This window comes from Nylanderia fulva, unplaced genomic scaffold (genome assembly GCF_048542155.1).
Source record: "Nylanderia fulva isolate GAGA-0341 unplaced genomic scaffold, ASM4854215v1 Scaffold4, whole genome shotgun sequence".
NCBI lineage: Eukaryota > Metazoa > Arthropoda > Insecta > Hymenoptera > Formicidae > Nylanderia > Nylanderia fulva.
In genome coordinates, this window is record NW_028190476.1 from 640,623 (window position 1) to 667,535 (window position 26,913).

Below are 26,913 nucleotides of genomic sequence, written 5' to 3' on the forward strand. Positions count from 1 at the left end.
CATGTCCACGCGATAAAAAGTGATCAAATTATTTAAATTAAATGAGAATCTAATTATTTTCTATTTTTCTAGAAAAATGATATATATATAATAAATTTTTATTTATTTTTTTTATTTTATTCATAACGTGAATACATTTTTTGGAAATGATAAATATAATGATATATTACATTAATTATTACATTTTTTTACATGTAAGAATGCATTTTATATGAAAAAGAAGATTATAAATTAAAATATAATTTTAATATAAATAAAAAATTAGAGTTTAATATATGCATATCAATAATTTATATTTCTATTGTTTCTTTACTAATTTATTTGTTATTTTTGTTTCAGTGTAGCTATAGTTAGGAAAAACTTGCCATAAGATTTTCAATATTTTATCATTGCACAATATCCGTTGATGAATAATTTTTAAACAAGAAGTTGAAGACAAAAATTAATATATTATTATTAGTAAATATGGATACCAATAAAATATCATGTCCAATATGTGGCAAGGAATTTGCTTCCTCTGTTATTGAGTCTCATGCCAACAAGTGTTTATTCTTTAATGAATCTGTGAAAGAAGAATCGACTTCATTTAAAGATTCAAGTCCTATAAATCAAAAAAGTTTATTTAAAGATTCAAGTCCTGTTAATCAAAAAAGTAAGTTAAAACCAACAAATATAAAAAAAGCAAATCCAGTGACTTTAAAAAGAAAGAGTTTTTTGGATCAATGTTCTTCCCAGAATTTTCACAAGGATGAAGAGGATGTTAAAAATGACACGCTACAAAAAACTGTAATTATTATTGTTTAATACATAGATTTAAATAATATAATAGTTTGATAAAATATCTTTATGTAATCATATAATATATGTAGATTATAGTAATCAATTATTTTAAAATATATGTCAAATTTTACTTGTATTTTGTCAAGCAGCTTTCTAAAAATACTAAATTGTATAAAAGACAATTTTATATTTGCAGACAAGTAATGAGAGCAAGAAATTGCGTGGAAATGAACGTATACCTCTTGCAGAACAAATGAGACCTACATCATTATTGAATTTTATTGGCCAGAAACATATTCTTGGACCAAGTACTATGTTATCGGAGCTCTTGCAAAAGAAGGAGATACCTAATATGATTCTATGGGGTCCACCTGGATGTGGCAAGGTTTATATCTTTAACATCTTGTGTATCTGTGTAAACATACAAGCATACATTTGTTTTTTTTTTGTTTTGCAGACATCCTTGGCTAATGTCATCGCGCACATATGTAAAAACGACACGAGTCGTAAACTCCGATACGTTAAACTCTCTGCGGCGATGGCTGGCGTCCAGGAGGTAAAGGAAGTTATTAGCGTAGCTGCGAATCATGCTAAATTTGCGCAGCAAACGATAGTATTCATGGACGAGATACACAGGTTCAACAAGACACAGCAAGATGTTTTCTTACCACACGTTGAATCAGGAACCATCACTTTGATCGGTGCTACGACAGAAAATCCTTCATTCAATCTCAACTCCGCATTATTAAGTCGATGCAGAGTGATCGTTTTACACAAATTGTCTGTCGCAAACTTGGTATCAATTTTAAAACATGCGGTAATTTCACTGGAAGGAATAATAATACACATGACGGATAAAAGCATGTTGCAAAGTGAAGAAAGTACTTCAAATGAAAGCAAAATGGAGCCATCCTATAATACAAAGTTCATTATAGACGAACCAACGATAGAATGGTTGGCTGAAACTTGTGACGGTGATGCTCGAATAGCTTTAGGAGGACTAGAAATGGCTGTGCGATCTAAAGCACCAAATCAAGAGGAACTACTGGATGTCGGACCGGCCATAATAACGCTGAACGATGTTGAAGAGAGTCTGAAAAAAACGCACATGTTATATGATAAGAAGGGTGATCAACATTACGACATAATTTCCGCGTTACACAAGTCAGTCAGAGCTAGTGACGAAAATGCTTCTCTTTATTGGTTAACTAGAATGATCTCCGGCGGTGAGGATCCGGTTTATATCGCACGAAGATTAGTAAGGATGGCCAGCGAAGATGTTGGCTTAGCTGATCCAAAAGCTCTCGGTTAGCACAAATCATTCATAATTTATAATTGCTAAAACTCAATAATAATAATTTTACTAATAATTATATCAGAAACTCAATGATAAAACAATTTTAATAATAATTATATCAGATTGTAGAAAATAGATTTGTGAAATGTGATTAATTGTGAATGTAATTTATGCTAACATATAGATTTTACAAAACAAATAGTTCACTTGATGTAAACATATATTATTTGTTAAGGGTTAGCGATGCATACAATGCATGGCTGTAAAATGATCGGGATGCCGGACTGTGATGTTCTTTTGGCCCAGTGTACAATATATTTGGCAAAAGCTCCAAAGTCCAGACTGATGGAAGACGCACTTAGAGCTGCACAAAAAGTCGTAGCTGAGCATAAGGGCCCGCAACCAGGAGTGCCTTTATATCTAAGAAATGCTCCCACGAAACTCATGAAAGATTTAGGTAAATATTTGTTTTTGTCTCTTTTAAAAACAATATGAGAAATATACACTTAATAAATTGAACTACCATATCAGGACATGGTAAGGGATATAATATGAGGCATAAAGATGAATCTGGATTGAGTTATCTACCAGAGGGATTGGAAGATTTAGATTTCCTTGGTGATGATGAAGATGATACAATGTAAAAATATGATGATATTTGCTTTATCTCAAAGGTACATTTTATCATGTATACATATATATATAGGTATATATGAGTTTCATATTAATAAGAAAAAAAAATATATAATTTGTATTGTATTTGTTACTAACATACTTATAAAAATCTCAGATCTCTCAGGGATTAAAGTTTTAAATATCATAAACGTTAATGTAAAAATTATAGAAATTGTGTACAATGTGCATATATATTGTAATTAAATATAGAGAGCAATTTTTATATAACAATATAGCAATATTTAAATAAAGCGGCCATTCACACAATCGAAAAAGTAATACATTTTAATTTAGTTGAATAAAAGCAAGATTTATATATATTTAGAAGTTTAGGAATAATTAATGAACTGCTGAATTATATCTGAAACTCGCTAAGTTTCTTACAAATGCATACTTTTTCTCCAAATTAACGTCTTATTATTAGCAGGCATATCCATAATCTCGATTAATTTAATATTATTCTCCTCAGCCAACTTTTTCAAATCTCTTACATCTCGTAAACCCCAACTTGGATCCTGCAATCTCAAGGACTTGTCGAAATTTATATTACTCTGCGGTGTGATTTGACCATCAAAGGCATATGGTCCATATGTAATTAACAGTCCGTTCGGTTTTAGCAATTGGCCAACGTTATTAAATAAACCGATGGTACACTGATACGGCGAAATATGCATCATGTTTGCGTTATATATGTATTCTAAGCTGTTCGGTTTAAAGATACCATTACCCCATAGACGATAGTCCGTGGTGACATCAATTCTAATGGGACTTTTTATGTTCGAATGTCCGTGTGCGTGTGCGGCGATACTCTCCAAAAGTCGCGGCTCGTACTCCGAGGGATAAAAGGTGACGTGTGGAAAATGCGGTGCGAAATGCGTCACATGTTGTCCTGAACCGGAGGATATCTCCAAGAAGCTCTGATTGACGTCGCATTGTTGGATGTATCGTTTTAAAACCGCTAATATGGGATCCTTATTACGATCCGCCGCAGGATAAATGAGTTTTTTAGCAGCCATAGTATTGGACCTTGAAGAATTTATAGTTTTTCACTTCTTGAAAAATTTGCGGTTGCTTAGTACGCTTACATAATATATATTCACTTGAGAAAACATATAGAAGAATTAAAACTTAATAAGAAAATTAAATGCTAATTAGTTACAAGCGCGTATCTCACCTGATTAACAGTGAAGGATATTCATTTCTATAGCATGATAATATTTGTTTTTAGAACAAAGAGAGTTTACATATGTCCTGAAAAAATGCAAAATATTTTTTTATATTGAAATATATTGCTTATTTTTTATTTCGTAGGAATATAAATAATTGCAATAAATTTTAATCACATAAAACATTAGATTGTCTAAAAAATATTTAAATATATATATAAACTAATACATAACTAATACATATATTTCGATAAATTTAAAATATTGTCGAAAAAGGAAAATATAGGCTAGAGATTGGTAAAAAGTGAATTTGATATATTAATTTAATGAGATATTGTATTTATTGATGAGTATAATGATTTATTGTAAAACTTGGTTGGTTTATAATATGACATACAATTTTAATTTTTATTGTTCCTGTTAAAGAATATTAACAGCACATTTATAATTTCCATTTTCGAATCAATATAAATTATCACAAAGGAATTAATAGTTCAACATCATCAAACATAATTCGAATTACAATATTTTACTATTTTTATACTTTGTACAATATATACACAAGGACCTTTAATGTATTGGAACATATGCTATGCCTAAAAGACTCTCATATCAATCATGATGCAATTTAAATTGCAATTTAAACAATAATTAGCTACAATTGGCTAAGATATTTAGGTTCAATGTCTCTTTTTGTCTGAAGTGTCTTTTCCTTTCGTCATTGCTTTTTCTTTTTTTTGTTTCTCCTTTTTGTGTTTTGTTAACTCTGGTATATATACAGAATGTCCAGTTTTCTTTAAATGCTCAAATAATTTATTTTTGCTAGTAAACTCCATTGAACAGGATACGCAGCAATGAGCCAAATCATCAACATTCATGACTGGATCTTTTTTATTTTTACTCTTATTCTCTCGTTCTTCTTTCTTGAATGCTTTCTTTGCTTTATTGACTTTCAGCCTTTCGTTAATAATATTTGTCTCTTCTGCTACTTTGCTTTCGTCTTTCATTTGTTGTTCTTCCGTCTCGTGTGTTTCCTCATTAGTTTGCTGCTTATTTATTGATATCTTCTTTTGCTGTAACTTTTTGCGTTGTTTTTTCGACAGCCACATTTCTTCATTAGTATTCTCTGTGTCTTCGTCACTAGCATCACGATTCATCATAGTACTTAGATTCAGAATATTCCGTTTTTTCTTCTTTTTCTGACGATTCGACAATGGGATTTCTTCTTCCTGATCAGATATCAATTCATCTTCAGACGTTTCGATATCATCTTCATTTTCTATCTTAGATGAGAACGAAGTGCTTTCATCGATCTGTGGTCCTGTAGCTAATGGAACATCTTCCTCATCTATTTTTCTTTTTTCCTTTGATGATCCGGAATTTTTTTCATCGTCTGACATCAATTCACCTGAAGAGATAGCCTCATTATCCTCATCGTCAGATTGTCTCCTATCACTCTGAGGATTCAATAAAAAATCGGGCATCTGCGAGTTTGTTGCTAACTTAGGTCCGTTTAGTGAAGTTGATTCTACACCGCTTTCTGAATCGCTTTCACGAGAACTGAGATCCTCGTCATCATCTGTTGCGGTGTGTTTGAGTATACTGACATTTTCCTTGTGCTTTCTCGAGTTCTCATGATTCGTAAAGGCCTTGTGCGTTTTGAAAATTTTATTGCAGGCGATGCAATAGAGCGTATTGTCATCTTCTGCAGTTGCTTCTTTATCGTCTATCCCAAATTCCGCCGTCAGATTCGCCTCGATGTTCTCCAGTTCCGCCTCGATGTTCGAGAACTTGGACCACTCGGATTCATTATGTTCGCGCAACAGCTTCTGCCTCTCCAGTAGATGCGCCTTCCTGCGCTCCTCTGCCTTGCGAAAGTTCTCGCGAGCACGTTCGGCCAGCTTTTCCGCGTAAGCCTGCACGCGCTTGTCGCGTTTACGGACGAAAGCGACCAGATTCCGTACCTGCTCGTTTCTCTCGCGTCTTGCTTTCTCGCGTACTTTTTTATTCTCTTTCTCGGCGAGCCTGAAGACGCGTCGATTCGGCATGTCGCGTACATCGTATGGGTCCAACCAAGCATAGGATCTCTTGGTGCTATAACTTTGCCAGTAGGCATAGAAATCATGCACCACATCCTCGTAGGAACTCTGAGAATCCCCGAAGCCAGGGATCTCTTCGTCAGACTCGCCGTCTTTAGCGAACTCGGCGTCCTCGGCGGCCAATTTCTCGAAGACGGCTCGGTAGACGGCATAAAAACCTGCCTCGTCGTCCTTGTAACCCTTGAAGCATGTAGCGGAGAAGTATGGGAAAAGATTAATGGAGTCGTCCTTGTAATTCTCTCCAATTCCACCCTTTAGGATAGCCTCTCGATGATTGTCGTACCAAGTACGTTCATGGGGATCGCTCAATATCTCCCATGCCTGCTGGATAAGCTGAAATTGTTCCTTGGCTTCATTTGGATTATCGAGATTTTTGTCGGGATGCCATTTCAATGCTAGTTTTCTGTATGCCTTTTTTATGTCATCGTCGGAAGCATTTCTTTCAACTCCTAATACTTCATAGTGACACTTCATTGTGTAATGATATACAACGGTTGGACACAATTTCCTTACTTAAACCACAAACCGTATGCTAAAAGAATTTAAGATTATTAAATTGAGATTATTAAATTGTGAAATTAAACAGTTTTCAGATAATCTAATGTTTAATTCAATTAAAAATAATTTATGAGGTCATAGTTTTTTTTATTGTACATAAATCTATAATAAGATCTGTAAAATAAAGAAATATTATATTACAAGTATAAATAAACATAAATAAATATGTATAATCCTAATAAAAGATTCATAGAAAATACATAATTTCAACATTTTAAACATTGTTTTAACAAATTATATAATTACGTCTTTAAAGAAAAATCACATTTTATATTTCCAAATATAAATGTATTGAAATTTATTTCTATAATGTTCAATTAATTGTAAGTAAATTAAGTAATTGGGCTAATAAATTAATTGTAAAATTAAAATAAAGCAAATTAATTAATTGAGCGAAATAATTTGGTATGATCTCGTAAATTATTTTGAACTAAAACGTTGCTTGCTTTATATATCCCAATTAAGATTTAAAAAAAAAACGTACACACTCATGCCACAAATATAGATAATCGTTTTTAATTATCTATTATAATTCTAACTTTTAATATGTTTTTCGGTATTTTTAATGCGTTGACAGAACAATGTGCTTACCAACTTTAATGTTTATTGATTCTCTTGTTGAAGATGCTGCGCACAATAAACACACACTTGATGGCCAAAATCTGTGTAATTATAGAAAAAAAAATACAATGCTTAACAGTCGAGCATTTATAATTAATATAAATTTATATTTATATATATTAACATCCTAACGCATTATTTCCGTGGAACTGCACGATTTTAGGTTACGTTCCAATTAGATGCTAGATTAATCGAGCGATCGATTCTATCGCATGATCGATTCGTAAGATCGATTATCTCATTGACATATCTAATTCGATCAATTCCTATGTTCAAGTGCAAAATTCATTTTATTACGAATTTTACAGCTGATCTTTATAAAAAAAATTGTCATATAAATTTCGCAAAATCTCTCGATTAATATTAATCTAAAGTTGAACATTGATTACAGAAAATAACAATGAATTTATTCGCGTTTTTTTATAGATATCGTCCGAACTAGCACGATTTAGAAACCTTCGAGGTGGATCAGCCATGGGCGTCCGCAGGATTTTTCTCAGAAGGGGCAAACATTTTTTATTTTTTAATTTTTGTTCTTTCAATAAAAAAAATTTTTTTGTTATTTTGTTTTACTTTTATTTTTTATATTAAATATGCAAATAAATTTTAGTGTTTTTTCAAATGGAGAGCAAATGGATAATTTTTTTGCCGATTTCAAGGGGGTACGAATGCCCCCTCTTGGCCCCCTCTGCGGACGCCCATGGGATCAGCTGATCGCTCTTCGCTCGAACTACTGTCGGGCATCGTCCTCGACAGCAAGATGGCGACGTTGGCGAGAGCGCAATAAAGAGTGCGAGATTTTCGGCAAATATCGCCAGCTGCGACGTTCCAGGCGGCTGTCCGCAGTATTCATCGGCTCCTGGTAATTATCCTCGACACGTCTAGTCGCAGGATTGCCCTCAGCATCCCGAACGCGGACGTTTCCGGTACCTGGAACGGTAGCCTTGACTCACTCTTGTGACATTTTGCCAACATCATGTGTAGCAGACGCCTTTAATTGCTTCCGATCAATTTCCTCTCTTGCTCTCCGAATGATTTTCAGAATTTGACGAATTCTTTGACGAATTTTAAGCGAATTAATCTTGATTATGTTTACGTCGTAAAATTATTTTATTGGTTTATCAATATGATATATGGAAGTGAATCGTAGTTAATAATAGGTTTGTCATTTTATTAGATGGTTATCTCTTTCTATCTTATATCAATGATAATGTCGGTTTGTTTTAGATGTAATTTACTGCAGTAAGCATGCTTGGGAATTATCTTTTTGTGCTTTAGCTATTTTTCAGATTGATAACATGGCATTATTAATATAGTTGACAATGCTTATTTTAAAACAGTTATTATAATTTATAATCTTGTGATCAAACTCTTTTATTCGAGATGTGTTTTTAAATTATTTTCTGAATTATATGACGAAAAATGTATTAGTCAATTAATCAGAAAAATATTAGTATCGGAATAAGCAAGAAAGACATACAAGTGTGCTTATTTTGTGATGATAATAATTTTCAGATTGCTCGCAAAGATGACCGCAGGTACCAGCTTAGTGGTGCCCATAGTGCTATGGGGACGCATAGCACCAACCCATTGCATTTCCTGTGTCTATCTATCTCGGGATCAAAAAACATTGGTGACAGGCTGTTATGATGGACAGATATGTCTGTGGCAAGTGGATCCGGAAACATTTAAGGTTAAGAGTTATTAGAGTTGAAGATTATGAAAACTATAATTTTTCTCTCCTAATATGTATATTATGATTTTTTTTTATAGATGACTCCACGGTGTCTACTTGTTGGACATACTGCTCCAATAATGTGTCTTAGTCGAGCCAGTGTTGTAATGGAGCAGAGTTTCATCGTTAGTAGCAGCGAAAGCGGAGAGATGTGCACTTGGGATCTAGTTGATGGAAAATGTCGCGAAGCAGTGAAACTCAATAACGTTCACACACAGATGCTGCCCTACGTTTCGGCAGGCGGAGAGGATGTTAGGTTGTTTTGTTCCGGGTGAGAATCTCAATGTTCTCATCGCATCGCAATAATAGTATTTTCATGTTGAGAGAATTTTTTTTTATTGTTTCCATTTAGATACTATCCTGAAGTTCTGGTGATGGACCCGTTCAGTTTGGAAGTGCTGTTTACTCTGAGCTCACGCGTAAATCCAGATTGGATTAGCGCCTTGCATGTTTTGCGGCCGGCCAAACGGAAAGGTCGGTTCTACGTGCATACAAGTTAGTTACACTCCATCACACCTACGCTTACCATAACTCTTCCGTTACCTTCTAATCAATTTCATTATCAATAGATACTGTAAATATACTAATTGCAATACGACTTTTATAAAAATTTATCTCTTTGCTCTCAAAAGTTTAATATGGTTAAATTTAATTTAAATCTGACATATTATTCTATCGCGTCTTCTATCTAAAATTTTGTTTTTTAATATGCAATAATTCTTATTTACATATATAAAACAGTCTCAATACTTCTTATATGAGTTAATAATATTTCTTACATAAATAAAAATCAATAATATACTAAACAGTATCTTTTGGTATTTCATGATCTTATATATTTACATTATTCTTTTTTTAAGTAAAGAACTTTCGGATACTAATAGTAAATATTCTCTTTTTAGTCATTTTTGTACTTTATTCGAATAAATTTAAATTGAAAAATAATATTTTTATGCTATTTATATATAATAAGCAATGACTTTACTAATATAATTTGAAAGCAACTAACGATACCAAAGTTACTTGTACAAAAATGTTCTCTTTTATTTTGAATTTTATAGTCTCTTGCTCTTTGCCAGTTTTAGGCAATTAACCAGAAGAAGCTTTATGCTTTGGGTCTAAAGCGGGATTTTCTTTTTAATGAATATTTCGTGTATTATTTTTTGATGACATTATTTTACCGAAAAAATGATTTACATAATTTGGACGCAGTTTTTGATAATAGTAGTTTTATATCTAATATTTTTGGACTGATTACTTAATTAACAGTTACATTGTTGCAGCATGATTAATGAAACTGGAAACAATTCAGTGTTAGTACGCTGATGGTCGAGGCTGTATCGCACATCTTTTTTCTCTATTATCTACCTAATCGTTATTCACACATCTTTTCTTTATGAATCATTTTTTAAACAATGCAATCATTATTAATCTCTTATTTTCTTTTCTTTTTATGGTAATATGCATACACTGTCCATATCCAGTCACTAATACAAGTCATTTATTCATATATCACATTTCTCCAATATTCACTACATCTTTGTAACACTTTCATAACACTTTTACCTTGGTATAGTTTCTATCTCTTTTCGTAAGTATATGTACATATATATATGTATATCTTATAATATATATTCACAATAAAATAATTATAATATATATTCACGCAAATAATATATTAAATTGCATGCTCTATGCTATCGCAAAGTTTAATTAAAAGTTATTAATAATTTGAATTATTCGCTATTTTATCAAAATAAATAAAATTGATAAAAAAATATTTAATATTTGGAATATATTTTTTTATTTTGTGTATTTTGTAAACTTTATTGGAAAAAATTTGCAAGAAAGATGCTAATAAAAACTTTTAGTTTTAAATATAATTAGAATTTATTAAAATTAATTTTTGCAGTACTACTTATTGTATATGGCAGTTATGCTATTATTATTATACAATTATTAGTATTAATTTAATATCTGTTATTTAACTGTATATGTTCTTTAAAATTATACGTAAAATTACAAAACAAAGGTATTTTGTATGCATAAAGTTAGAATTAATTATGAAGACTAGCTGAGAAGACCTTGATAAAAAAGAGAGCACACAATTTGCGGAAAACGCAAACATTCTTATCAGCACCAATTGAAACTATGCATACATTAATTGCTATCTGTTAATAAGCACTAGTCCTTGAATTTTGCTTGATTAAATAAAGAAAATACTTAATTTTTGCAATAATTTGAAAGTAAGCATAAGCATGACTTTCTTATAACTTAATATGTATCGCTTTTCTCTCCATGGAAAGATCTGGCATGCATGTAATATATTACACTTTACGCATACGGAAATTGTTATTAATTAATGAGAGTCACGTTACACTCTTTTAATTAGTAGAATTACTTTACCTCTAATCTTATAATTCCATTGACCGCTTATCCGGTCTATAAATAATATTATTTGCATTAATATTTATCAACAAAGCTGACAAATTGCGTTAACAAATTGTTCGGGTAACTCTAACAAAATGTCGCTTAAAATGCATTCTTTCTGGATTTATTTAACGCAACAGGCGCTTTTATTCGTTTAAAGACGATGTCGTATTGGCTCTGACGACCACGGGTACAGTCAAGGTATGGACACTTCTGGGACACGAGAATCGAAACAGCGAGCCTCTGTACGAACATGAAAGCAAGCAGATCCGTTGCTTGAATGCACTCGCGATGACTTGCTGTCCTTACAATCAGAGAACAGTGCTTATTGTATGCTCCAAATATTGGCAGGTAATTTGCAGATGTCATTATCACTAATAAAATGCTTAATTGGAGAGTATTTTACCATAAAAATATATCTTATTGTTAGATAAGACTATGTAATGCAAGAAAAATTGGTTCCCAATACTTTTTTAAAATTTGATTTTAGTCTTAGTATGCATTTTTCTTAAAATAACGTTTGATTCATAATTTGCATTGTTTTAACATAATATAATATCTCTGGAATAACTTTACAGATATTCGACGCCGGTGATTTTTCGGTCCTTTGCTCGATAACGGCTCCTCGTGGCGAACGTTGGATGGCAGGAGACTTTCTAGCTGCGGATAGAGTCATTTTGTGGAGCGATGAAGGTCATGGATATCTATACAAACTTCCAGCAAAGTACGTATTCGTTCGACACGACCTGTGATAAGTGTTTTCGATACACTGATACTGATTTTGACGAGAACTTATATATACTATTTTACAGGGTTGGGAAAGTTACTTTGTAAAAATAATTAGTTACAGTTACAGTTATTTTATTGAAAAAGTAACTAGTTACAGTTACAAGTTACTGATTTTAAAAAATAACTCATTACAGTTACAGTTACTCAAAAAGTAACGAGTCGTTATTTTTCAGTTACTTTTTAAAAATAATTATACATTATTTTAAATATAAGGAGCTTACATTTTATGCACAATCATAGTCAAGTATTTAAAAAAATTCTTGAAGCAAATCGATCAATTATTACATTTAAGAATTTTTTTAAATATTTGACTGTGATTGGTCGATTTTAATTATGTGTTATATTATTTTATGTACACAAAATGAAAATTTTAGGTAAAAGATTAAATCATATGAAGATCCATATGCTACTGTTAACAGAATTTAATTTAACAATATAACGGCTACCAAACTTAAACGATACTTTTAGCGGATGTTTCCAAAAAAAGTAACTAATAAAGTAACTGTTAAAATAGTTACTAGTTACTAAAAAAATGTAACTAAGTTACAGTTACAGTTACAGATGGAGAAAAGTAACGAAGTTAAGTTACAGTTACCGAAAAAAAGTAACTGTAACTGTAACTTTGTTACAAGTAACTCGTTATTTCCCAACCCTTGCCAATTAGCAGGGTTTATCTCTTTTCAGGGAAAAGAGATAATATATTGAAATAATAATATATTTCAATATATTATCTCTTTTCCCTGATTGATAATATCGCTTAACAAACGAATGATTTTCTCTATCTCACGCCCTGAATTAACTATTACTTACGACTGAGCGACACTATGTTTGATTGAAATATTGGAATACTAAATCTTATTGATTAGCATATCCCTTTATTGCTTCTAGGGTTCTGGTACAACTTGACAGGTAGTTTCTTTTCGCGTACACATAAGTATTAAAATTCTATTGCAAATGATATCTACCAATATCTATGTACAGAAAAAGTTTACTAATAGTTTAGCAGCATGATTATGTTTACTAAAATAATTTATCAATTATAATTTATTGTTAAAAATGCTGAAGCAACGATTTAAATGAGTTATTAATGTGTTTTTAACAAATATATAACTGTAATTTATATATGTGGCACATCTTTGAGAAATATAATTTCATAGATGTTTCACAGATATATTACTATTTTAGTTGTATTTATTTTTGTACAACTAAAAGGAGATCACAAAAATGACATTAGGATCATTCAAAATTTATATTATTTTCCTATGAATTTCTAATATATGTAATTGTTGGGCGCATTAACTTATATAACATGAAACGAGTCTCCTCTTTCAATTTTAGGCCTGAATGCTGTAGAAGCACTTGCTGGCAATGCACTTGTTGATATTTTATTTTTTATCTTGGTTGAAATCATTTATCATGCGCGTACATATTCGAAGTCATATTATCGTTTACTAAAAAAATTAAATGTAACTCCGTTACATTTAATAATCGAGTTTCACAAGATAGAAAGTATTACACATTCTCTTCGTACAAAGTTTATTCTACTTTTTTATTTCAGGTTGAAATAAAGATATCTCGAATATAATTCAAAACAGTTGAGATTAGGAAATACATAAAGCTATACATATTAATATTAAAATATTAATTAATAAAATTCTAGTTGCATTTTACTTTTTTATATAAAATAAATATGAAGTTTTTTTTTTGGGGGGGGGGGGGAGTAGAAGAATTTGGGTCTCAGTATTCATAATATAATCCCACAAGTTTCATACATGCACATAAATTAACAATTAACACAATGGTCCATTTTACGGTGATGTCTTTTTCATATTATTTACATCTACTGCATTCTACGCTGGATCTGGTGTTCTTCTAGCAAGCTGAAGGGCAAGGCTCTCAGCAGGTAACCCGTATTATCACTTGTACATCTCTCTTGTCTCATCACTTATACTCTCCATATTGTTTTTCTGTACATTATTTTCTCTGTTCTTCTCTTTGTCTCTTTTTGTTATTCACTCTTATTATTCACTGTCGTCTCCTCTGTAAAGAGACAACTCGTTTTTACTTACCTGTTTTTTGGTGCAAGGATTTATTAGAGTTATTGATGTTACTGGAAACTGGATGCATCATATTTCATCATTTTAACGCAAATTAACAAAATTCATTACATCGACGTGCATTCATCATCAACGATCAATCATACAATGATATTTTTTTTATATTTTCTCATATATATATTCAGAAAATCAACTCGACTTCTCATCCGCATTTACATGCAAGCTCGTATATATACGCGTTCGTTTTTATTCGCGTTGTACACGAGACACTCGTATACTCAACATATCATAATCATTGTGACAATTTTTAATCACAAAATTCGCAAACAGATAATATAAACAAGGTGATGCGCGAAATAAAGGTAAATGCGAAAAAGAATCATATATATTGCCGTACCACATTACTTCATTATTTATCTTCTTACATTCTGTTTGCTTTCAGTTGCTTTGCACTGTTATTATTAACTGTACGATGACATAAAAAAAGAAACGTGGCACAAAGGTAATTCATGAGGAAAAGAAATTTCCTAGAATCAAAACATGTATCATATGGTCCAGAAAAGTCTATCGTTTTTTTTATTTAAAATAATTAAATTTTAAGTATCAATTTTGATATTTAATTATTTTAAATAAATAGTTTAATAAAATAGTTTTATTTAAAATAATTAAAATTTAATTATTTTAAATAAAACTATTTTAAATTAGGAGATATCATTAAATATATCTCCTAATTTGTTAAAATAGAATTAGAATCTTTACAAATATATATTTCTACCTTTGTGTGTCGTTCATGATAATCTAAAGATGCTAATTGCTTCAAAAAAGCAGTTTACTCGCAGCGTTTGCTTGCTAGTAAACATAGTTAGCAAATAATCACGCGTATTTAAAGTTATTCGATGCATAAATTTCAAGCTTGTGCGATGTAACAAGATAATTACTATTTGTGAACACGCATTTTCCAACATCCAGCATACAAAAATTTTGATATCTATGTTGAGACTGCAATATTTAAATAGAAAAAGTGTGTCCACAAATAGTATTTAAAGTTCTAAAATTTCATGAAGACGAAAGTAATCGCTAATCACAGGCTTTCTTTAATATGGTATACAGTAGTGTCGCGGATAACAAGAACTTCCACACCGCTGGTGCCGAATACGATCAGCCGTATTTGTACTGTACGCTAACACAACCCGGAGATAAGGTAAGAAACATATCTTAAAACAATAATCTCTTTTCTTTTTCTCGATTTTTTCTGAATTTTTATGTATGCATATATATTTCAGCCTCTTTCATGTCCACCAGCCATGCGATTGGTGACCGTACAGCGTCAAAATAAGACTCTGAAGTACTTGTTACGTGGGGACAGCGAGGGTGTTGTTATTCTCTGGACGGTACCGGAGGTGACGACACAACAGCTCGCCCAAATATCCCAGAATGATGGATCTACACCGCCAGCATTGCCGCCGACCGTGAAGACGAGCCTCACCGCTGCCTGGGGCGCGATGAAGCCGCCTCCCGTGGGAATACTTGATCAACTGGACTCTGGCGATGGTCAGGGAATCAAGCTTACCGCTTGTATCTACCTGCCGCAGCAGAGTCGGCTGGTCGTCGGTCGTGAGGACGGTAGCATCATTATTGTACCAGCAACACAGACCGTGATGCTGCAATTGCTTCACGGAAATCATCAACAGTATGATGGTATTGTATCTTTATTATTTTTAGATAGAGAATTTTGTTAATTTATAATGATATTAAATTACGATACAATTCTTGATACAAGACGTAATTAAATAAACCGAGGATACAAATACATATTATAGTTTAATATATGTATATAACAATTCACGTGTATATAACAACATATGTATATAACAATTTTTTTTTACGTATGACACTTAGATTGGCCTCCGCATCAAGTTCTTCTGGGTCACTCGGGACGAGTGAATTGTCTGCTTTATCCTCACGGCGCAGCGCCTCGTTACGATCGCACTCATCTCGTTTCTGGTTCTGTGGACTTTGCTGTTTGTCTCTGGGATTTATACGCTGGCACCTTGATCCACCGATTTTGTGTTCACGCCGGCGAAATCACGCAACTGATGGTGCCGCCCGATAATTGCAGTGTATGATTAATTGCTTATTTTTACGACAAGAATTTAGACGATGATTATTTTCACGAGAAATATTGCAATATTAGATAAGTTAATGTATTTATATTTATAGCCCAGGATACAGAAATGCGTATGCAGTGTTGCATCGGACCACAGCGTTACCTTACTCTCATTGGCTGAGAGGAAATGTGTCGTGCTTGCTTCGCGACATCTTTTCCCAGTTGTAACTATCAAATGGAGACCGTTGGATGATTTCATGATAGTCGGATGCTCGGATGGTGCCGTATACGTCTGGCAAATGGAAACTGGTCATTTGGATCGTGTATTGCATGGTTTGTCAACCTCTGCATTATTTCAGTGATTGCATTGCCTTTCCACGAATCTTTAAATTCTTAGGATCTCCAATCTTCAAAGGCTTGAAGGATATTTTAATCATAAGATATTCTCTTATATTACTATGTTTTTCTTAAATTATTCTTACAAAAGTATTGCACACATGTTATTATTTATTATTCATAGTCCTTGCCTTTCGGTTTAGGACAGACTTCCGGTTACAATTAATCGCTGTTTTCTCCCTAACTTATATATAAACATTTATAAAATATAAAATAAATTAAACTATAATAATTTCTAATAAGCTGAGAGAATCTGAACTTAACACTAAAATTAAATCTAAATATAAATATAATAAAACATATAATCAAATATGATAGAACGTAATTAAATAAAACAACTTGAAATTTAATTAATTTTACGTACAATAAATTAAATAAATGAACGAATAAACTAATAACAAATGATCGAACGAACGATTTAATTATTGATTGAATGTTGCACACTCATGTTCTTCTTTTAGGCATTATCGCGGAAGAAGTGCTCTACGCTTGCGACGAAAACACCATCGCGGCGGCTGGCGGATCCGCTACTGGCGGCGAGCTAGGACTTGCCAATCCTGCCGTGCATTTCTTTAGGTAAATGAAATCTTGCAGCATGGATGGTGAGAATTTTGCGTGTTTTTTCGACGACAAAAAATCTACCGGGATAGCGTTCTCTGTTACAGTCCGTCCGATTTCTACTTCTCAGGGGTTTGCGTCACCGAAACCTGTCGGCGATCAGACACGCGACGCAAAGGGGTCTGCACCAATTGCAACAGCTTCACGGTGGTCATGGTCCTGATCATGGGAATCAAATAAAGGCTAAAGGTTCACCACTGATGATTCAAGGCTTCAGGAGTAACCCCAAGGATCCGGAGAGTCACATTTTATTCTTCGACATAGAAGCGCTGATAGGTATAAATATGCTTTGATTCGTTGTGTGAAATTTTTTTTACGAAAAAAAGTTAAATTTTTTTCATTTATTAACTAATAAAATAATCTTTGCACTTTATGAAATAATTTGTATTCAAACATAATTTTTTTTGGTAAAAATAATTTAATTTGTTTCTTTATTGTAGTGCAATTGTTAAGTGATGAATATGGTGCCATGTCCCCTGGTTCTTTAGAAGCGCAGGGACTTATCTCTGCTGCCGAATATCAAAAAGTTGCAGCCCTCACTCAGTCTGCTAGTCCCGATGCGCATAAGAAAATTGTTGGTAAGGTAATCCTTTCATATATAATGTAAAATTATATTGTAATGTACCTATGTGAAATGTTTTGTGTATATATGTACATACATATAAACACAAATATACATATAATATTGCTCGCGCGTGTGTGTGTGTGTGTGTGTGTGTGTGTGTGTGTGTGTGTGTGTGTATTGCATAATATTATAGATAAGAATATTATAGAATAAGAAAACGATTTTTCCACAGCTCTACTTATTTAAAGATTAAAACTATCTTTATTAATGTCCCTTTATAGACTTTTTCGGTCGCGTCAAGGATAAAGCGGGCGATGTTGAGCGAATATTAAAGGAGAAGGATCGTCACGGTATCGTGTTTTATTATTGTTATTTGTTTCGCAATTTTGTTTGCTAATTTCTTAGATCACTGAAGTCTCTATATAAGATATAGATAATAATTAATATAAATTTTTAAGAAAAAGTTAGTAAAATTTTTTTATTTTCTAGACTTCTAAAAGTATTGTGTTAATTTCATATGTATTCGTCATTTGTATGTATATCTTATTTAAGTTTATATTATCGCATATCTTGATTCGATTTGTGATTATTTTAATCGAGAAAAAGCATATTTAATGTGCATTTTGCATTTTATTTGCAAAAAATGCTTCTATATATGAATTCATTATTATGTGGAATTTTCGGTGTGTTGTCAGCTTTCTTTATTCAATGACTGTATTTTAGGCGGGTTTTTTTTCATCCTAATCTCCTAAACTTTTGCTTTTTACACTTATATCTTATACTCTTATATTCTTTAATTCATGAATTTTTTTAGTTATAAAATCTTCAGATGTTTTTTTTTACATCTGATTTAAGATTTCAATTTCGTAAGATATTTTATTTCTGTTCTTAATAGAATTTGCAATAGTGTTAACGCTGTAGATTTCTTCAGTTCGGTCATCTGGTAGATGTTTTGCTACAAATATCTTTTTCACGTAAAGTACTATCTAAAAGCAGATTTCTTTCTGTAGGTATATTGGCTAAGATGAAGGAGGGTGCAGAAAATGTGCATACTAAATTACAGGCCAAAGCGGAAAGCGTCGGCCTCAAGCCGTCGACATTTGACGGCAAAGGTTAGACATGTATCTTTAAAAGTAACAAGTTTTTCGTAGTTCACGATTACAACGTGTCTCGCACGGGAACCTCTTTTGTACTCTAGGCTTTCCACTTGTGCTTTATGATTTTCGTGTGTCAATAAGTAGAAATCTTGTAGTTTCTTCAAGGCACTGAACAATTTCACTATTTGTCTATGTTATCATATTCTTAACAATTCCCATTAGGACTATAAATCAGGAGTTTACAGCAAACAAGGAGATGGATATTATTACTACTACGACTGCTTTAAATTTGTTGATATGCACGCTTGAGAGTTTTTAAACAGCATTTAATGTACGTTGCAGAATTATCACTGCTTATATGTCTTTGATTTTGTAATAAGTGTGTGAATAGTGTATTCGTTCAGGACTCATATAATATTAATAATATAATAAATATATATATATATATATATATATATATATATTAATAATATAAATAATATTAATCGTTCATGTATGTTATTGTGTGTGTATATGTTTTCACTTACGCTATTAATTTGATGCCATCAAACACTTTTTAGGAATTTAATTTTTATTTTCTTTTGATGTATTTATATGTATTTGTATACTTTTTATTGTGCTATTTTGTTTTTCAGTCATATTAGCTGTTTTTGTTGAATATAATTTGTATTTATTGTATTACTCATATCTGTTTGACGCTTTATAGGCGAAAATTGGAATAATAGCGACGCGGCCAAGAACAGTTTGAAACGAAACGGTGCGTTTAGCGAACCAAACGCGACGATGGAAGTGGCGCAGTTGCTTTTGAGTCTTTTGCACGCCTGGGGAATGGATCCAGACTTGGATCGGGTTTGTGAGGGAAAATTGGGTCTACTACGACCTATGGTCCCTATCTCATTCGGAGTACTATCCAAGGGAGGTATGTTCATAATATGAAAAATTACTTAAAAGAAAAATTTATCGTCTGTTACAATTCATATATTACTGATATAATTAAAATATTCACAAAATATTTTTTATGTACAAAGATATCTACGCATATTCTTTTATGGATGTGTGAGAAGAGATTTTTCTTTTTTTTTTTTTTTTAATATTGAATATATTTTAAAATAAAGTAATATCGAGAACAAATTATACTTTTTCGTTTTTTCTAATTTATAATGTCAAATATTTAAAAAAAATCATATATATGCTGCAGGTTACATGTCATTACTATTACCAACTTGGCAAACACAACTTGAACCAATCGGTGAACCGGCAACCCAATTGGAGCAACGCTTACCAGCTGAATTAGTTAGACAAGAGAGACTCACTAGAGCATTCACAGCAAGAGCACATTGGGAATTGTCAACTACTTTAACAAGTAACCATTTACTAGCGGTAGTCGCTTTATCGAATACCTTAATGTCGATGAACAACGCAACATTTGTACCTGAGCAAGAACGAAATCGCAAGATGCACAGGTAAATTTTGTAATGTCAAATTAACGATGATATTGTGCACTGCTAATTACTTTAAGACCTCTAATTATAGTAGTAAATTATTGCATACCATGTATATCATATTTTTTGCTTTACATTCATATATCATATTTATAATTAAAAAAAATAGATATCTCAGCTAATATCTAATAAAGATAGATATGCATGAAATAAGTCTGGAAGCAAGTAAATTTTTATAAATAGGCCGGGTAATAGAGGCGCGGTGAACTGGAATAAAACAGAAGAAGAAAATGAGGAAATATACACAGTACAGCAGGCGCAGATCAAGCAGGGTTGGTCTCTCCTGGCTACATTACACTGTGTATTGTTACCTGATAAAGTCGCAGCGCAAGGTGGTGCGAAGACCTTTAAGCGACCGCAAGTGGAAATGATGGCACGAAGATGGCAACATCAGTGTGTGGAGGTTCGTTATTATTTTATACATATTCTCCGTTTTACTTAGAATTAATCATTGTAGTTTCATTCATAAAACATCTTACTTTCCAAATTATTGATAATTATGGCTATTATTTATTCAATTTTAGTATGTCCACGTAATTTTTCATTAACGTTTTAGATTCGAGAAGCAGCACAGGCTTTGCTGCTCGCCGAGCTAGGCCGGATGGGCTCAAAGGGTCGCAAAGCGCTTGTCGATAATTGGTCGCAGTATTTGCCGATGTATAGTACTCAGGAACCCATCGCGCCGCAACCACAGAACCAAAATTCGCCAGCGGCCGGAAGTCCGGTACCGCAGGCTGAATCACAACCTGAAGAAGAAGATGAAGAAGAAGAGCTAGCTGAAGGTGAGTTGTCTTTGTAATGTATAATAAATTTGAATTATTCTATTATATCAGGATGGATAATACATGAAGACTGTCAATAGAAAATATGGACTTTTTCCAATATTGCGAAATTAAATAGAAATAAATGTATAGTACAAAAATATAAAATCGATTAATTTATTATATGTATCTTAGCAGAGATGAGTATAGCTAGGAAACCATCGAGTGTGGCGGAACTGAAGCGAAAGCAAACCACGGCGGTGGTGCTGCTAGGCGTGATAGGAGCTGAATTTGGTCAGGATGTAGCTACGACGAGCCAAAAAAGAGATAACGAGCAGAGACGAAAGAGCTCGATTGTGGAAGGCTTTGGCATAGGAAATAATAATCTTGCCAGACATACCAGCATGGCGCTTACTCATCTATTGCACGCACCCCATTCTTCAAAACTCCCGTTGCACACGCCACTACGAAGAGCTGCGATCGATCTTATTGGCAGAGGATTCACCGTCTGGGAACCCTACCTTGATGTATCAAAGGTAAAAAAATTCGATATCTTGATCTATTAAATTTGCTTCTTGCTTTAATAAATTTTAATAATATAATAATAACAACAAATTATTATTACTAAATTCAATAAAAAATCGTAAAATTAAAAAAAAATTTACATATGTATAAATGTAAAAATATTCTTTTATTATGTTTAATTGTAAAATCTTTGATACTGCTTTTTATGGCAGGTTCTGTTAGGCCTACTGGAAATGTGTTGCGACGCGGACAAATTAGTGCCGAGTCTGACATACGGCCTTCCTCTCACGCCGCAAGCCGACACTTGTCGCACGGCGCGTCACGCTTTGACTCTGATCGCTACCGCGAGGCCAGCTGCCTTCATCACCACGATGGCTCGCGAAGTAGCTAGATTTAACACTCTTCAGCAGAATGCTCAGACCTTAAATGTCAATCTGGGTGCGAGTGTCTTGACCAGGGCAAAACCAGAGATTCTCAGGATTGTTGAACAACTGATTGACAAAATGCAGAGCGAGATGAGTGATCTTCTTGTGGAGGTATTTTCGTGATTTAATTTTATTTTAAAATTAATAAAAAAACGAAAAAAGTGAATTTGTATATAATGCATTTCTATACATTTGGAAGTGACTTCGACATTTGAAATTGTTTATAATAATTTACGTAAAATTGTTTGTAGGTCATGGATATTATTCTACATTGCCTTGACCCAGGTCACCTAAAAATGAAACCCTTAAACGAAGTATTTCCGGCAGTGTGTAGATTTAATCAGGTAAGTCGCTTTCAAGATTTGAAAATATATTGCACTATGAATAAATGATTAAATAATTGGTGAATAAATTATTATTATATTCATAATTTAATTATCTGAATCGCACTTCTGATTAAAACTTCATTGTAGAATTCCTCAAGAATTTTCAAGTTAGATACTATATAAAAATGAATCTTTTAATATTTATTATATATGATGTAATATTTCGTTGTATCTATAGAAAAATATCTGTAATCTATTTTCTTAATTTCTCTATCATAGGTCAGTCATTGTCCGGCAACACGCAGGATAGCAGTTGGTGGTCGCGGTGGTCAGTTAGCATTATATGAATTGCGAGGTAACGTCAAATGTCAAACGGTTCCGGCACATTCAGCGCCGGTTACCGCATTAGCATTTTCACCAGAAGGAAAGTTCCTTGTCAGTTCTTCCTGTTCCGAGAACAAGCTCTGTTTTTGGCAGGTAAGTAAGCGTGGAAAAAATTGTTCTCTCTTACAATTAAATTTACTGTTAATTCTTTGTCTTTGCTTTCGTTGTTACCAACTAACTTTATTATTTATATATATATGTAACAATATTTTTATACATTATATATATATATATATATATATATATATATATATATATATATATTATATTGTATATATTTTATATACAATTTTTGATACACTTTGACTTGCTTGTTTTGCTGGAAAATGACGTATGGTTGTTTGGCGACTTTCTAGCAAACCAGCAGCGGCATGTTTGGCCTGGGAAACTCGCAAACTCGCTGCGTGAAGTCCTATAGCACCGCGCCCATCAATGATGTGGCCCGATTGAATCCTATGCGCTTGGCGCGGCTAATCTGGATCAATAATCGCACGGTCACCTTAATGCTCGCCGATGGCTCGGAAACGCGTTTCAACGTTTGAACGTCACGCGAGACCAGAATTTACCGGAGTTACCAACGATTTCGTTCGGCGAGCAGAAAGCGTTCAGCTTGCACGTCATTTAGCGTCGATTACATCGATCAATCGAGCCTGATTTGTACAATGCTCCTTTATTAAGCAGATCTTTTTTACAAAAGTACTAACGATAAGTAGTACAATAGTAAGATAATATTGACAATATTGTCTAATGAGCAAAGTAGTTTAATAGCACTGTTATAGAATGTCGCTTTGTACTGGTAGATTCTTTGAAAAGAACTATATTTATAGAGCTAATAGATTTCGTCTGTGTATATCAAACTCAAAAAATATACTGGGGAGTTTAGTATTAATTTAAAAAGAACACTGTACAATTCAGGCTTTAGCGCTAATCGTGTTTATTAGATTTTTTTTCTGTTTATGCAGTATTGATAAAAAATGCAATTTAGAGAATTAGCTGATCGAAGCCGTCGGCGTGATTTTAATCTAAATAATTCATGCATCAATCAGGAGCGCCGTTGCCGATTTTGACATTTATTGGTACTTAATTGATAACGCTAGTATTGAATAATTGGATTTTCATTGTATGCATACGGCTGTCCAGGTCTATAATCTCATTTACAATTTTCATTTTAAATAAAATCAGGATTATATAGGCAGCCGTACATGATTCTAAATATATAACCGGCAACAGTTTCTCATGAAAATTAGAGAGATTACGTGACCCGAATTGTTCCTGTGCCGACCTCCCGAAAGTTGCAGTATTTTGCAGTATTTGTAAAGTACATAGTTCGTTTCTCATAGCTGCGAAAAGTTTTAGTTTTATCAACGATCGGATATTTTGTCATACTTAAATATTCGTACAATAGAATTAGGGAAGTAATTTCAATCTATTCATCGTTTTATATCGATCATAGAAGTCAAAGTGGAAAATAACACTAATCTACATGTTGAATTTTTATTCTATATATTGCTCTCTTGAAAATACACTGCGCGACTTTCGGAGGAATATTAAATTTGGACGTTTCGTCGCGCTTTTGTTTATTATTATTTTCTGGGATTATTTAAATTTAAATGATCAGAATCTAAGTCCGTGAATCTCTTGCCGCGTGTTTCTCGAGAAGATGTTTATGAATCGAACATTAATCTGAAATCGTGCATTTCTTGATTTAAATAAATAAAATGTGAATAAAAAACAATAGGAAAAAAGTAGCTAAGAATAGTGACAGAGCACAGTGTCTTTTTCATAAGTATCGTTTGAAGCTCCGTCGCGTCACATTAATTTTTGACGAATATTCCACGATTGATTAACTGACATATTTATTTCATCATTTTAAGATAAACAAGATAGAAGAGCGAGAATATTGGCTCTTCGAGAATAGTCATCCTAAAAAAAAGAAAAAAAAAGAAAAACGCCGCATCACCGCTTTTCTGTCACTATTTCTATCGAATGGAGATCTTTCTTCGTTTGCAAGAGACAGAGTGTTGCGTGCACAGGATATAGGATAATTTATATAATTATTATTGTGTCCCATATACGCGGATTTGCAATGTATCGCGTCACACAAACGCGTACCGGATATGCAAACCATAAGTCGCGTATACAATTCTTTCTTTCTTTTACAGTCAATCTGAAAGAAATGCTTCTAGAATATAAGAACGTTATTTATTTGTAATTTTGTAGTTTAGTGTTAAAATCTTTAAGAGATGTTACGCGATTTATGGTTTGTTCCGTCTGTTTTCGCGATTAATGAAATATGGTGATCCTATTATCGAGATTCAAGCAATGCCTTATAATTGTCTTGGAACGATCAATAGTATAAGGATGTTCTCGATTAATCACGCTTTCTTTCGCAAAAAGATTTTTTAGCAAATGAAGCCGAAAGAATGTATAGATATATATAGCTTTAAATTGTTCATGTAGGGCGGCGTAAGATTGTGCCAGCAGTTATAATTCTGCATCAGACTTTGTACTATTTGTAAGAAGTAATTATAGTTCTCCGATATTTCAAAGTTACCATTTATATGAGTCACTTTAGATACTTGCTTTTATTGTTGTTACGTTTTTAATTGCCGACAAATATGGCTATTTGATTTTAAATTTTATTAGTTATTTAATATGCAGCATTACAAAGAGAGAGAGAAAGAGAGTAACTTTTTAGAATAAATAGTTCAGATTTGGTCTTCCTTGTAATAACATTCCTTAATCGTTTTAGTTCGTTATTGTGAATGTATTATTTAATACCTCGTAATGATATATATAAAATTTAAATTTATAGATATTGTTTAGGATCTATCTGAAATTAATTCAATATCTTGTTACTTGTAAGCTTATCAGTTTATTCTACACTATTTTATGTGGTTTGAGAGATGGTTTTCATTTTCAGTATCTTATAACTAAAAAATATTGATATATTGATTTATTAAAAAAAAAAAATTAATTTAAAATGTTAGAAAGAGATCCATCTTACGTGCGATAAATGTTTTTACATAATTTGAAAGTTCTTTTTAACAAAAGTCACTTACCCTTATTACATTGGTCTGCTAGCGCAATCGTACCCGATCTTATGGTACACTATGGTACACTAGATAGCCGATCATACGTCGCGCAGGCGTGTCTGTGATCGGCATTTTCACGTAGAGCACTTTTCCAGATGTCTTTTTGTTGCGCTTGAAGGAGAGCGATTTAATCCTTCGACCAGTAGTCAAATCTATATTCTTTCTATACCAAAATTGTTTCTAGCAAATTTTTTTCTCTTTTTTTATCAATTGGGTTTGATTGCAATTGATGAACTCACAGCTCGTCCTGTTAAACTGATGGACGATGTGAGTTTAGTAATATATTAGTTTGATTGACCCCAGAGGAACAAGTTATTGCTACTAATTGTGAACGACATGCCGAGCATAAAAAAAATAAACTCGACATGTCGTTCCCATTGTATATAAAAAACGAACTGCGCCTAATTGTATATCTATGTAATTATTTATGTGTACATTATTATATCCGATATGCACCAGTCTCCGCCCGATTCGCGGGCTCGGCTATGAAGCATATTATTATTATATCGGGTAGCGCACAATCGTTCACCCGCTCTCGTTTTACTTGTAATTGTCGACGAATGTAATAAAAAAAAGAAATTCTGAGTTTTATTGTTTTCTTGAATGCATGGAAATCTATTGAGTTTCCTTGAGAATCAATCACTAACTAATAATTGATAAATAGAGATGAAGAATAAATAGAGAAAAGAAAGAAACGTCATCAAGAAAAATTGAAACAATAAAAGAGCGGAAAGAAAGAATAGACATATTTGTAAATTTATATACATACATATACATACAGTTTAGAGTTTTAGAGATATTCAGTTACATATATGCAAAGTTATAATTTAATAAAATTAGAGCATTTATTTATTATAAATTATAATTAAAATTAGACTATTTATTATAATTAAATAATTTAATAA

The 26,913-nt window shown here is 32.5% G+C and overlaps 4 protein-coding genes across 18 annotated transcripts in view; 2 read left to right on the forward strand and 2 right to left on the reverse strand.

Moving 5' to 3' along the window:
• LOC114944664 (ATPase WRNIP1) overlaps positions 1-3,417 on the forward strand; it is a 4,373-nt gene extending 956 nt beyond the window's left edge. For 3 of the 4 annotated variants that reach the window (XM_029320659.2, XM_029320660.2, XM_029320658.2), the window contains exons 2-6: positions 340-786; positions 977-1,165; positions 1,238-2,087; positions 2,313-2,534; positions 2,609-3,417. In XM_029320659.2, coding sequence (XP_029176492.1) covers positions 466-786; positions 977-1,165; positions 1,238-2,087; positions 2,313-2,534; positions 2,609-2,721 — 1,695 coding nt within the window. In that variant the 5' untranslated portion in view covers positions 340-465 and the 3' untranslated portion in view covers positions 2,722-3,417. The remainder of the gene's footprint in view (positions 1-339; positions 787-976; positions 1,166-1,237; positions 2,088-2,312; positions 2,535-2,608) is intronic. The other variant, XM_029320661.2, reaches the window with a different exon arrangement.
• On the reverse strand, positions 786-7,230 carry LOC114944679 (methyltransferase-like 26). The gene is made up of 3 exons (XM_085485969.1): positions 7,167-7,230; positions 3,927-4,003; positions 786-3,778 (listed from the first exon to the last, which is right to left on the reverse strand). Exon 3 carries the CDS (start codon positions 3,766-3,768, stop codon positions 3,133-3,135), a length of 636 nt encoding a protein of 211 aa, XP_085342095.1. The 5' UTR covers positions 3,769-3,778; positions 3,927-4,003; positions 7,167-7,230; the 3' UTR covers positions 786-3,132.
• LOC114944663 (dnaJ homolog subfamily C member 21) lies at positions 4,299-7,233 on the reverse strand. The gene is made up of 2 exons (XM_029320655.2): positions 7,167-7,233; positions 4,299-6,549 (listed from the first exon to the last, which is right to left on the reverse strand). The coding sequence occupies exon 2, from the start codon at positions 6,489-6,491 to the stop codon at positions 4,599-4,601; it is 1,893 nt and encodes a 630-aa protein (XP_029176488.1). The 5' UTR covers positions 6,492-6,549; positions 7,167-7,233; the 3' UTR covers positions 4,299-4,598.
• A 701-nt stretch (positions 7,234-7,934) lies between these two features.
• Rbcn-3B (WD repeat-containing protein Rbcn-3B) lies at positions 7,935-26,593 on the forward strand. Of its 12 annotated transcripts, none has more exons than XM_029320714.2 (26): positions 7,935-8,058; positions 8,712-8,889; positions 8,970-9,202; positions 9,284-9,426; positions 11,522-11,712; positions 11,940-12,085; positions 13,039-13,059; positions 14,027-14,053; positions 15,318-15,408; positions 15,491-15,905; positions 16,107-16,327; positions 16,428-16,647; positions 17,172-17,286; positions 17,399-17,604; positions 17,769-17,906; positions 18,175-18,243; positions 18,904-19,005; positions 19,697-19,909; positions 20,189-20,453; positions 20,676-20,895; positions 21,049-21,274; positions 21,449-21,789; positions 21,991-22,314; positions 22,455-22,547; positions 22,809-23,006; positions 23,270-26,593. In XM_029320714.2, exons 2-26 carry the CDS (start codon positions 8,725-8,727, stop codon positions 23,453-23,455), a joined length of 4,569 nt encoding a protein of 1,522 aa, XP_029176547.2. In that variant the 5' UTR covers positions 7,935-8,058; positions 8,712-8,724; the 3' UTR covers positions 23,456-26,593. The 12 variants fall into 12 exon arrangements, with proteins under 12 accessions (XP_029176547.2, XP_029176549.2, XP_029176550.2 ...); XM_029320716.2 differs by having other exon boundaries at positions 21,452-21,789; XM_029320717.2 differs by having other exon boundaries at positions 20,688-20,895.
• Positions 26,594-26,913: the final 320 nt, after the last annotated feature.